We start from the raw sequence: 13,523 nt of genomic DNA on the forward strand, positions 1-13,523 counted from the left end.
GTGGCTGGTTCAAATCCAGCATGCTCCGAACACTTGGCCCCGGCGCCGGGGCCAAACTGCGCGCTCTCACTGCGATTGTGTGGTGGGGGGCCGGGGCTGGGCTGTGCTCCCCCGGCCCCCGGTACAGAAGACAGCAGGGGGTTATACCATTTTATTTCACATTTTTGGCCCAAAAAAAGCCATAAAAAGACAACAAAAAAAATGATAGGGGTTCTCTCCCTGGACTGTTGACCACACAGTTGGGTCCAGGTGTCCAGTAACTGCTGCTTAAAAACGATGAGCACATGAATTAGACTTCTGCGTGATTAATGTGTTCACATCATTTTTACATTGTTAACAAGTGAAAACTTTGGTCGAGTCAAAGTGGCAATATTCAATCAATGAATACACCATTAAATAACGACTCAAATGTGTCTCACATTCATTCATTCACATTGGAATTAAATACATAAATGTCTCATTATTAAATGTGACATTCAGTCATTAAAATACCAAATTCATTTGATGTAAAAAAAACATATATAATTTCTTCACTATTTAATGAATTATTTCATGATCCTGTGTTGCAGTAAATCATGAAATAATTCATTAAACAGTATTTAAGTAATTCTATATGCTTTTTTTACATTAAATGAATTTGGTATTGGAATGAATGACACATTTACTAAGATGTGTATGTACTTAAATCCAATGTGAACGAATGTGAGACACATTTGAGTCATTATTAAATGGTGCATTTATTGATTGAAGGTTGCCACTTTGACTCGTCCACAGTTTTCACCTGTTAACAATGTAAAAATGATGTGAACACATTAAACAGAGGCTCTGTTGACAAGTGCTGTTAACGTCCATGTGAGGTGATGAAATCACAGGTGAAAGAGTGATGGTTTGGTCCATAAAATGTGCTAAAATGTTGATGAGTGTTGTTTAAAGGTGAAAATGATGATGTTGTCAAACGTGTTGTTTTTGTTCACGAAGCAAAAATGATTGAGTTAGAATGATTACTTTGTTTTTATGGAGCAAAGAAAACAGAACATGTTGCCATTTAAGAAGCTGTAAAATCAGAAAGCTTGAATTAATTCTTTAAAAAACAATAGTTTGTTGTCAGTTTACACCCGACACGGAAATGTGTCGGGATGCACGATGTTATCGTTATGGGTAGATATTGGCTTTGAAAAGTTTTATGGGATATGTGCGAGGTCTGCCAATATGACTAATGACTGCACTCTGATATAAGGGCTTATTATTATTATAATAACAAAGAAATAATTAAAACTGAGTATTGTTTTGGTTTGTGGATTAAAAAAAGACATTTGAGAATCATCATTTCCTATTTTGAGAAACACTGATCAACATTTCTGGCCCAAACAAATACTCAATTAATGAAGAAAATAATAACATTAACATTTGCTGGATTCTTTGTCTTTCTGTAACAATCAGAAAACAACATCATTTGTATCTGAAGAGAAATGAAATGAAAGGTGTGTGTGTTCACATGTGGAGCAGTGACGTCACATTAGCATTAGCAGGTGTAATCTGAACACCTGTGATCGGATCCCTCAGGTCGGACGTTAACAGCAGGTGTGAACAGAGCGTCAACAGAACATCTAAGAAATGTGCAGATCATTTTTAAGCAGCAGTTACCACACACCTGTCCCCGCTGCTCCTCGTCCTCCTCCAGCTCCTCCTGGTCCTCCTCCAGCTCCTCCTGGTCCTCCCCCAGCTCCTCCTGGTCCTGGTCCTGGTCCAAACATAGCTGTAGATCAGTTACAAGGACTTTAAAAATCCTGTAAACGTTTGTAAAATCTCAATATTTAACAGAGGATTCTGATGTATTTAGTGACAGCAATGCCAAAAGCCCCTTTTTACTCTTCACTGTAAAGTCATAGCTTGTTTGTTTTTTTCTTATTGCCCTAAATTCTGATGATAATGACCTCATTCAACCATGCTTGAAAACAGTGCCTTTAACTGCAGCTGTTTGCAGGTGTTCAGTCAGAGGACATGATGACAAAAAGCAGTGTCCACTTTAAAGTGTTCAAATGTGTTCACTGCAGTAAATGAGTGAAGAAATGTGAGGAAAATACATGAAAACCTTTTTACGGTCAACTACATATTGGTCCATATCAACACGGACACTTATTGAAATTTTGAAATTCTACTAAACCACTGCTCCTCAACAGGTTTTTTTTTACTTAACCTGCCCCCTACTGGCCAGACTAGATACTCATTCTTAACAGTTTTAATGGTATAGTGACATTTTTGACAGTTTATAATTGGATAGTTTACTAAATAATATACCTTTTTTTTTTTACAACATACTGTACTAGGACACTTGTTGACAGTATGAAGGCAGTTATATATTTAACACTAAGTCAGTTTTTTGAAAACAGATGCGTTAGGCAGGAAAGGGCTTAGGCAGATCACCAACTACAAGCCTAAAGCCCCCCACTCCTTTAACGACCAACGCCTAGCCAACGACCTGAACGAGTTCTACTGCCGCTTTGAAAGACAGAGGGACAGTCCTGAAACCATCCCCCACAACACCTCCCAACTCCCCCAGCTCCAGTGTTTCACCTACACCTCCCCCACCTCAGCAGGGGCCTGGGCATCTCCACCAATGCCCACCTTAAAGGTCCCCCCCTCCACCTCCCCACCCACCTCAGTGTTGACTCTTTCCATCCATGAGAGGGACGTCAACAAACTCTTCAGGAAACAGAATCCCAGGAAAGCAGCTGGTCCGGATTCTGTCTCCTCATCCAGCTTGAAGCACTGCGCTGATCAGCTGTCTCCAGTGTTCACAGACATTTTCAACACCTCATTGGAGACATGTCACGGGCCAGCCTGCTTCAAGACCTCGACAATAATCCCTGTTCCCAAAAAGCCAAGGACCACAGGACTCAATGACTACAGACCCGTCGCCCTGACCTCTGTTGTTATGAAGTCCTTTGAGCGTCTTGTGCTTTCACACCTGAAAGCCATCACCAACCCCCTCCTGGACCCACTGCAGTTTGCCTACAGAGCCAACAGGTCTGTAGACGATGCAATTAATCTGGCCCTCCACCACATCCTCCCGCACCTGGACTCTGCAGGAACCTACGCCAGGATCCTGTTTGTGGATTTCAGCTCTGCCTTCAACACCATCATCCCGGCTCTGCTCCAGGAGAAGCTCTCCCAGCTGAGCGTGCCTGACTCCATCTGCAGGTGGATCACTGACTTCCTGTCTGACAGGAAGCAGCATGTGAAGCTGGGAAAACATGTCTCCAACTCACAGGTCATCAGCACCGGATCCCCCCAGGGCTGCGTTCTTTCTCCTCTGCTCTTCTCCCTGTACACAAACAGCTGCACCTCCAGTCACCAGTCCGTCAAGCTCCTGAAGTTCGTGGACGACACCACTCTCATCGGACTCATCTCTGATGGTGACGAGTCCGCCTACAGGTGGGAGGTTGACCAGCTGGTCACTTGGTGCAACCAAAACAACCTAGAGCTCAACGCTCTAAAGACAGTGGAGATGGTCGTGGACTTCAGGAAGAACTCAGCCTCACCTGCACCCATCAACCTCTGTGACTCCACAGTTGACACTGTGGATTCCTTTCGCTTCCTGGGAACTATCATCACCCAGGACCTCAAGGGGGAGCTGAACATCAGCTCTCTCATCAAAAAAGCCCAGCAGAGGATGTACTTCCTGCGGCAGCTGAAGAAATTCAACCTGCCAAAGACAATGATGGTGCACTTCTACTCCTCCATCATTGAGTCCATCCTCACCTCCTCCATCACCATTTGGTACGCTGCTGCCACGGCCAAGGACAAGGGCAGACTGCAGCGTGTCATTCGGGCTGCAGAGAAGGTGATCGGCTGCAATCTTCCATCTCTCCAGGACCTGTTCGCCTCCAGAACTCTGAGGCGTGCAGGAAAGATTATGGCTGATCCCTCCCACCGCGGACAGAAACTCTTTGAGTCACTCCCCTCTGGCAGGAGGCTGCGGTCCATCAGGACCAGAACCTCACGCCACAAGAACAGTTTTTTCCCGTCTGCTACTAGCCTTATCAACAAGGCCCGGAGACCCCCCCTGACACTCTGACTCCTCACACTCCTCCTCTGCCTCTACATGTCACATTATCATTACATCCTTTTATGCGTTATATTAACGTCATTACTATTACTTATTACACTTTGCACTGTTACTCACTTCTGCCCAGTCGTACTGCTCTTTACTGCTCTTTACTGCTCTTTCTGTAGTGCTCTTTTTCATCTTTAAAAACATTTATATACTGTGTATATATACGTTTACTGGTCACTTTTAAAAATTTGAGTATTCTCATAATATTACAACTGTATTCTTGCTGCGGAGCAGTGACGTCACGTTAGCATTAGCAGGTGTAATCTGAACACCTGTGGTCGGACGTGAACAGCAGGTGTGAACAGAGCGTCAACAGAGAATCTAAGAAACGTGTGTGTCATTTTTAAACAGCAGTTACCAGGCGTTTGTCCACATGTTTGTTCCCGCTGCTCCTCGTCCTACCGTTTTCTGTCTCTGCGTAGAAGAAGCTCCGCCTCCGACAAAGGAAGTGGAACATTCCAAATAGATCGACTCAGAGGGGAGGAGTGGAATGTACCAAGTCATGGAAAGTACACAAAGGCTTGTAAATCAGTGTGTCTTTGTGCAGGAGCAGCTCCACCTGTAATTAATCAACGTTCATGTCCTCGCTGGACAAATAAAAGAAAAATGGTAGCTGAAATTGTTATTTCAAAATTTTTTGCTAAAATAGAGAAAAAAAAAAACCACTTCTAGGAAATGCTGCCACCTGCTGGACTGACACACACAAACACACACTGGGCTGCTCTCAGCTGTGTTTTCACGCCAAATAAAGTCTTGAAACTTAAATTCACTGCGTTTCGCTGCTTTTTTCCCTCAGGGACACTGATATGTGTCATCACTCGCGTGCAAAAAAACATAAAAATAATAATAATTTAATTCTTTTTTTTATTATTATTAATTAATTGGTGGTCACGGGGCCCTAAGCTGCTGCTTCGTTCGCTTATGCCTTGGGCCGGCTCTGGCCTCAGCTCTTGTCGTATTTGGCTGTGATCACTTTTTTGTATTCCGCACAGCTCTCCATTAAAACAACCTGCTCCTCTTGGCTGAAATAAGCGGCTCGCGATCGCAGCTCAGGTCTACCCTTCATGTAATAACTGCGCCACCCTGTGGCTAACCATCAACACTGAAGTCATAACTTCACAAGTTCTCATTTTCAATGATTATTAACACTATTATTGTGATTTAAAGCCATGTCAGTCTTAACTGTGCGTGATGGGGACCTCTGTTGGGGACTTTATAGATGCTCTTTATTTAGGCAGGGAATGTAATTCGGGTAAAAGTTTTCCACAATGTGCATTCACACACTCAGCTAAAATAATGTTATAGTTTCAGTTGACTAAAATAAATATGAACCATACATGTTACATATTATGCATGATAATAAGTTAGCACGCTACTTTTGTTTTGAGGTTGTTCCATGCCACTTCCGGTCTGTCCGCCAAAAAAACAAAAAATAGGAATTTGCAAAAACCAAATTTGAGCCATTATTTGGTTTTGGTTTTTACGTTTTTTTCGTTTTTTGATACTGAGAGCTGTTATGCCGTGTGGTGCATTTCAAATAATACTCTCACACGGTCAGCGTAGGTTTTGTTCGAACTTTACTGGAGCGACTTTCCACATACAATCCTGCCATGTACTTCCTGTACGCCCCAGTGCCTTCTGGGTCATGCAGTTCCTATAATCTGTACATAACAATATTTTGGTTTTGTTTACGTTTGTTTTGTAAAAAAGCAAACATAATGTATGTTTGGGTGATGCCCTAATACAATGTTCAGCACTATATGTTGAGATTGTTTCAAAAAGTCAAATGTGTGTGTAATTGCTGCATTAATTGCTTCATACATTAATGCTATTACACTTAAGTTGAAATTATTGTGGGGGAAAAAAAATATGATTTACAATTAATCACTCTTTTCACAGTAAAACCAATAATTAAAAGCTCAGTGTCGAACCAGTCGAACTAGAACTCAAATCACTTATTTTTTTACTGCCGCAACAAGAGCGTGGTTTCAGATCCAGACGTTTTCACCAGTCCTGACTAGACTTCTGTTTGATGAACTTCAGGGACAAATAGTAGAGCACCATGAAGCTGAAACAGACGGCCAGCAGGACGACGTAGCACAAGTACAGAGGATACTGGTTCATGTTCATGGCCTCCACCACCTGAGAGAGGAGCAACATGGAGATCATCAGTTTGTCCACATACAGCACAAGACTGTCTCTGTCTGAAGCCTGTGAAAGCTTCATTTCAGGGACTGAATCGGACACGATCGTGGTCACAGTTCAGAAAATGCATCATTAATTCAAGATATATCATAGGTTATTATCTGTGTTTCTGATGTAAAATCCAATTAGTGGACACTGATTCAGTGACAAGCCTGTGTTCAGGGATGTATCTCAACTCTAAATATACAACCTTTGTTGGTTATATATAGAGGCCAGAAGGTGACAGAAGTTTCCGATGGATGGAACCTGCCACAAACAGAAAGTATCGCTTTTCCCCCCAAACAAGAATTCTTTAAAAAAACAATAATAATAATAATATTATACTCACTAATATTTTAAAATGTTCTATCTTTTTTTTTAACATATCCCTTACACCATTTTTCGAAATAAAATCTGTGTATAAATATTTAGAAATCCTAATTATGTTAAAATATAAACAAATAAAAAAAATAGTTGAATAACAATGACTTTATAATGACGTGGTGTGTTTAACTATGTACAACATAAAATACAACCATATCTGAAGGCTGCAGACCCTGAATTGAGACACAGCTAAGCACTCGGCCATGACAGTGTAGTCTTGAACTCACATATATGCCGTCAATATTCATGGTGAAGTTTCCGATGCTCACAGGATACTTGTTTCCTCTGAACTGCACCTGCAGCATTCCCTCAAAACCCCAGCGCATGAAGGAGGCATGAGAAAGCCATGTGGCCACTGAGGAGGTCAAAGGGACAAACACAGACAGTGAGCATCATCTGCATCTCTATCCTCACACCAAGCATAAATGACTAATTATCCAAGGACAATCTCCTCACCAAGCCACATGTTTTCAAGGCTGATGACGAATCCTGCCGTCAAATAGAAGACGGTGAACAAGGCGTTGCCCATGAAGGCTGAGGTCTGCAGGGTGGGCAGAGCGGCAGCTACAAACAGAGCCATGGCACGGCTGCAGTAAACCATCAGCCAAGCCAGCAGGAAGTTGAGCAAGAAACAGGTGGGAGCATCGTTGAGCCCAGCCAGCCAGTAGATGGGCACACTGTAGACCAGGGTGAACACACAGTGCTCTGGTAGTTCTCCCAGAATCTGAAGATATTCCACACATACAGAAGAGATGGAAATGCTGTGTTAATCCTCAAAATCATCATGATACCCAGCAAATGTCTGCTCCATAGATGGAACAGAATTTTGGAAAGAAATCTTCTGGAATCATTTACAAAAGGATCCTAAATGTTCACAGTTGATCACTTTGCGACTTGGCAAAAGAAAGAAAGAAAGAAAGAAAGAAAGAAAGAAGTTTGTGTGCAGACACAGTTCATAAAACATCCCTGTCCTACTGTCCATTACTAAGGCTGCACTGGAGCGACACTGACCCCTAGTGGAAATGCAGTTTTCTGACCGTGGTTCATTCACCTTGGCAAAGAAGTAAGAGGTGACGGAGTACATGCCGTCCTCCAGCTCATGGAAGAGCATGGCTCTCTCTGTGTGACCTGCAGAGAATAATTTAACTCAGTTCACTGCTCATACATACACTAGGTACAGTACAGTGTTAATAAACCAGAATAACAGAATTATGTGCAGTGAAGAGGTGTAAGCAGTATTTTAAATGGATTATACAGGACTCACTAGTTCCTCTTTATGTACAGCTGTTCAACTGCTTATTAAATAAGTAGATAACCAGTCAATAACATGGGCAGCAACGTCATGCAGTTAAATCATGTAGACATGATTCAAACCGAGCGTCAGAATGTTGATTTTAAAAAGGTGCGGTGTGTAACAGTTTATTAGCAGTTATGTTTGTATAAGTGTGTCATCATATTAAAATGAAATTAAAATTAACAATTTATATGAACTCACAAATATGTGTGGGTTAGGGTTAGGGTTAGGGTTAACCCTAACCCATATGTGAGGTCACTACAGCACAGTAACACGGAAAAGCATCTACGAGGTTAAACAGCCTCGTAAGTAATTATAATACAACAACATGGCTTTTATTTACTCACATTTAGCTATGACGTCCAGCACCACAGCAAATGGAGTGAGAGCTCCAATCATGTAGAGGAGGGCAACTGTGTCCTGGATGGACAGACGCTCTGCTCCCGCCCCGTAGTACAGAAAACCGACCAGCAGTGACATGAGCAAGGCCTCAAAGCCGTGGACCAGTAATGTGACTAAGTCTCTGAAGTCATTGTACATGTGACGCCTGTGGGAGAAAAGTTAACTTAACTTATTAGTGCTGTCAATCAATTCTCAATCATGTGTCTGTTTTAGATGTTTCTCTGCTCCAGCACACCTGATTCAAATAAAAGGCTCGTTACCAGGCTTCTGCAGAGCTTGTTAATGAGCTGACTATTTGAATCAGGTGTGTTGGAGCATAATACATACAGGTGTGTGTGTTCTTACCTGATAAGGGTGGTGAATTGGTGAAGTTTACCAGGTAATCTGTCTCTTTGATTGGAAATAGTTATTACTCCCTCTCCCTCTGACATGCTGGCGCTGCAGGAGATGCAGGAAAAAAAAGCAAAGGATGTTTTAGACTGAGGTTGAAGAGTTTCCATCAGCAGTAAAACAAGTTAGCATCTAATGTTCCTTCTTTCTGACTGATGAAGTAAAACAAACCCAGGCACTGACATATTTTCATAGTACAAGATTTATTTTTGCAAATAAGCTGTCTGGTCATTGTTAATACATTGACATTGACATTACTTCAGCCATACTTTGATTTGTATACTTGGCTCAAACACAACAAACACAACATTGTTTAAAAGCCCTAAATTTGTGCACAGGTTACACTATACTATATATTTAGTCGCCTTTTAAATAAAACATTAGCTTTAACATTCCTGTTTGTGTGGTCTGACAACTAGGCATCAAAATGTGTTGTTTTGATTATGTATCTGCCATTTTATTGATTATTTTACTGACATTTTGGCCAAATAATGTCTCACCTCAACTATGTAAAGGAGAAAAAAGAGAGGAAAAAAGGACACATTTAAGGCATAAGACAGGTACACAAACCTTTCAGGTAGTGTTGGTGCTGTGTTGGTCCCAGCTGGTTTCCACATGTAATCATTCATGTCTCTGACCTTCTCCATGAACCGCGCAGACAGAACTCTGGCTCGCTCCAAACATTCGGCCTCTTTCTCTGGACTGCGTCGGTCTATACTGATCAAATCAACTGGACACACACACACACACACAAATGATTGATAAATGGTTTCCAAAGATGAATGAGGCCACATTTGACATGATAGATGAGATGTTGGTGTATTTCCCATTTCCAAGGTTGTGGTGCCAAAAGCATTCTGACCATTTAAAAGCTTTCAAACATTGCCGCTGCTATTTTAACAGCTTTCTACACTCACACTAACCATAGAAGTCTGACGGGTTGCAGTAGCGCGGACATGGATATCCCAGTGCAGTGAAGTAAGGCACCATATCCCGGGCAGCGCCACAGTAAACGGCTGAACCCGACGACATCAGCACGACCAGGTCGAAGAGCTGGAAGATGTCCGATCGAGGCTGGTGGACTGACAGCAGGACCAGACGGTTTCCCCGAGCCAGGCGGGACAGTGTGATCACCAGGTTGTGGGCTGTGAAGCTGTCCAGACCTGACGTGGGCTCGTCCAGGATCAAAATACCTGGAATGGAAAAAGGCGCAGGCACAGATTTTAGAGAGAGATTGGAAAATCTGTCTCAATGTACTTTGAATAAAACACTATCTTATGACAGGATTGAGCTTTAGGAAAGGGCTGAACTGCTATTATTGAAGAGTAAATCCTGGTAGTTACAGCATCAGGTCTACACAAGACTTATCTGCTACTATTACTTGCCAAGAATATGTGAACGTTACCTTCCCATTCTACAACAGTCAGATAGAACAGTTTAATTTCTTTCTCACCAGGGTTCCAGAGAAGTTGTACTGCGATACTGACTCTTCTCCTCTCTCCTCCAGAAACTCCCCGCACGTAGTCGTTTCCCACCCTGGTGTTTGCGCACTGTCGCAGCCGCAGCTCTGCAATCACATCATCCACCTGTGACAGGAAGCATCAAAAATGAAGAGTCAGTAAATAATGTTTTGGTAATTTGGAGGAAAAAGAAATGACAAGTGAGGATTATAAGCACTCATGTTTACCCTCTGATCCCTCTGGGCCTGCGTGAAGTAGGTGGGGAGCCTCAGTTTGGCAACAAAGGCAAGAGTCTCACGGACGGTGAGGTGAGGGAGGAGACGGTCATCTTGACGGACATGAGCGATGCTCTTCTTCGCCAACTGTTTTGTGCTGGGCTTCCCGTTAATCAGAATCTGACCGGACGTCATTATGCCGCCCTCGTCCCGACATGTTATTATGTCCAGCAAAGATGTTTTACCACAACCTAAGAGAAGACACAAGTCAGTACACAAGTCACAGTATCTGGATATAATCAGTCTTGTATAAAGTACCTTAAAGGGATACTTGAGTAAAAGTACAAGTATCTTACCAGAAAATGACTTTGGTAGAAGTTGAGTTAAGTAAAAGTCTTAAAGTATATAACATTTACTGCACTTAAGTATCAAAAGTATTTGTACTTTGTTGCATTACAACACTGCATAAAGTTAAAGTTCAGACTCAAAATACATGTATATAGTTTAGTATTTACTATAAATTAATTAATTATAGTGTATATATATATATATATATATATATATATATATATATATATATATATATATACATATATTGAAGCTTTATGAGAAATGTACAACATATACTGCATTTATAAGAATGATATTTTTGTAATATATTTTATATATACCCAGTGGTGCAGTATAACTAAGTATATTTTATTGAAGTAGAGCTATTTAGTACTAAAACTTAAGTATACTTGATACTTCAAAGTACAATGTTTACTCCTCTACATGTATTTGCCAGCTGTGTTTTTTTATCAGAATAAACATGTTCTATTATAAGATTATAAAATACTCCTATTTGCAACACCATTGTGACTTCAACTTTTAACTGTAAAACTGTACTTAATACCTTCAATTGTTTTCCACTGTATTTTTTAATTACTTAATGACCATTTGAACAGACCTTGACCGATGACGTCCTCTACGAAGGCCATATTAATATCATGATTAAAGACGGTAAGGCCTGAGCTGTGTGTGTGTGTGTGTGTGTGTGTGTATGTGTGTTACCTGAGCTGCCAATGATGGCCAGCATCTGACCACTGCGGACATGGAGGCTGAGTTTGTTAATGGCCGTCTGCTTATCGCCTTTTATTTCCCATGGCAGCTTGAACTCTGACAACCTCTCATACCAGGGGATCTGAGCGGCGGTGTCCACCTGTAAACACACAGATTTACACGATGAGATTGTACTATGTATGTATACAATACAGACACACACACACACACACACTCAAATAGATTACAAGAGTTAAAAGCTAAAGATAACCTCATAGTGCAGGTTGTTGACCTCCAGCTCATTGCACCCTCCACTGTAGGTGAAGTAGAGACTGCTGTCTTCTTCAGACGAGAACAACTCTGTGTCTTGATGCTGTTAAAGAGAAGGAGAGCGTTTGAGTTTCATACACACAAGGACACACTCGTCTGCATTGTTTTGTTACATTAGTGCCACCAGAAGCTGCGCAGAAAGCCACACATTTTATAAAATAGGTGACATTGAGTACTCAACAAAATCTAAAGTGATAATCTTGAATTCACAAAAAACAACCTTGAGTTTAATTTTAACAACTAAGTTTATTGGACAGTCATTTATTTCATGATATTCAGCATATTTAACCGCGTGTGCAGCTCTGCATGTGCAGGATTGTGCTCTGACAAGCACCTGCTTGCAAACACTTGCCTGAGACCTTTTGCAGGTCAAGTCCATAAATCCTGAATCTCTCAAATAAAATAAGCCAGAGGTTCTTTTTTTTTTCCTCAGTCAAGGACTCACTATGACAGTATTCCAAGAAACCCTTCAGGTATTCCCCCCTGAATAATTTGACAATAAAATGCTTGATTAGAGAGTAATGTATGAAGTGATACTGAAATGACAAAATTAACACTTATTAACTATACTTTATTCACTGTAACCTTTAGTTAAAAATAAGTGAAAAATAGAGACCCATAAAAGAGAGAGAAACTACTGGAAATCTGTAACCAGATGTAACATTTATCTCATTGGACTAATTAACTAAACTGTAATGGAAATAATTACAGAACTGATATGGAGTATATATTATATATTTTAATAAACCACTCAGTTCCAGTCCCCAATGGTCAAGAGAAAGTTATTGTCAAATATAAAAAATCAGAAAAATAGATTAATTTAAATTGCGGAGAAAATGGGAAAACACAAATATATTTGACAAAAATGTCACTTTGAGGTAAAAAAATGGAACGGAAATTCCTTATATATACACAAATGAAAAAAAACCTATTTAAATTGCCTCATGCTATATTTTCTGGGTAAAATATAAAATACTTAAGTATCCATAATAATGAAACACTAAAGCAATTGTTTACATTTCCAAAAAAAAAAGATATTTTCCTCAAACTTGGATATTATTGTTTAAAATACCTTCCAGCAACAATAACACACTGAGAGAGAGAAAAAAGATCTTATAGTTTTATAATTAGTTATCAAATGGCTATGCAGCTGTCAAACAAAGGAAATACAATTTGCACATGGTTTGATTTTAATTTAATTATTTTTCATTTTAAATTATTATCAGAGGAATTTAAACAAAGGCCTTTCAGAGAGTTAGAAAAAATGGCAACATGTTTCTGATTTAGTGATCGACTGTAACAGACTGACCTGTGAGGAGCTTTTTCTGTGATAGAGGTCCATGTCTATGTCTGTGTCCATGATGATGCAAGCTGCTGGTCAACGTTTGCAGGGTCAAGAAGTCAACGTCCCCCTCTCCCTCTTCTGCCCTTTTCTGCTTTCCCTTCACTGTTTCCTCTCCTTGTCAGTTTGACTTCAGTCCAGCTGAAGATCTCCTTGTGTCTCAGCTCAAAAGCCTTCTGTCTCAAAGTGTTCAAGTTCATGTCATGTCAGTCCTCCGTCTGCTCTGTCCTGACAGTCATAGCTTTTCTGGTGGCAGTGCTCAGTTTGAGGACTAACAGCCAGTCCCTCTGCTCACCGTGTGTGTTTTTTCTCTTCTTTATACAACTGCAGATCAAAGTTCTCTAAGATAACGCAGTATTCACTG

The 13,523-nt window shown here is 40.8% G+C and overlaps 1 protein-coding gene across 1 annotated transcript; it reads right to left on the reverse strand.

The window, feature by feature from the left end:
• Window positions 1-5,677: 5,677 nt before the first annotated feature.
• Window positions 5,678-13,507, reverse strand: LOC122778323 (ATP-binding cassette sub-family G member 8-like). Its single transcript, XM_044040078.1, has 13 exons — window positions 13,127-13,507; window positions 11,759-11,860; window positions 11,500-11,647; window positions 10,459-10,697; window positions 10,225-10,357; window positions 9,695-9,964; window positions 9,342-9,501; window positions 8,727-8,819; window positions 8,327-8,526; window positions 7,737-7,813; window positions 7,142-7,409; window positions 6,913-7,040; window positions 5,678-6,259 (listed from the first exon to the last, which is right to left on the reverse strand). The coding sequence occupies exons 1-13, from the start codon at window positions 13,175-13,177 to the stop codon at window positions 6,122-6,124; spliced, it is 2,007 nt and encodes a 668-aa protein (XP_043896013.1). The 5' UTR covers window positions 13,178-13,507; the 3' UTR covers window positions 5,678-6,121.
• Window positions 13,508-13,523: the final 16 nt, after the last annotated feature.

Source organism: Solea senegalensis, linkage group LG12 (assembly GCF_019176455.1).
Source record: "Solea senegalensis isolate Sse05_10M linkage group LG12, IFAPA_SoseM_1, whole genome shotgun sequence".
Lineage (NCBI taxonomy): Eukaryota > Metazoa > Chordata > Actinopteri > Pleuronectiformes > Soleidae > Solea > Solea senegalensis.

Bases quoted from the DNA above. Each gene is read 5' to 3' on its own strand.
- LOC122778323 (XM_044040078.1), bottom strand. From the start codon at position 13,177: ATGGACACAGACATAGACATGGACCTCTATCACAGAAAAAGCTCCTCA. The intron at 10,358-10,458 runs GTAAACATGAGT...TTCCTGTCACAG, and splicing joins AGGCCCAGAGGGATCAGAGG to GTGGATGATGTGATTGCAGA. The intron at 9,502-9,694 runs GTTAGTGTGAGT...GTGTGTGTCCAG, and splicing joins CAACCCGTCAGACTTCTATG to TTGATTTGATCAGTATAGAC.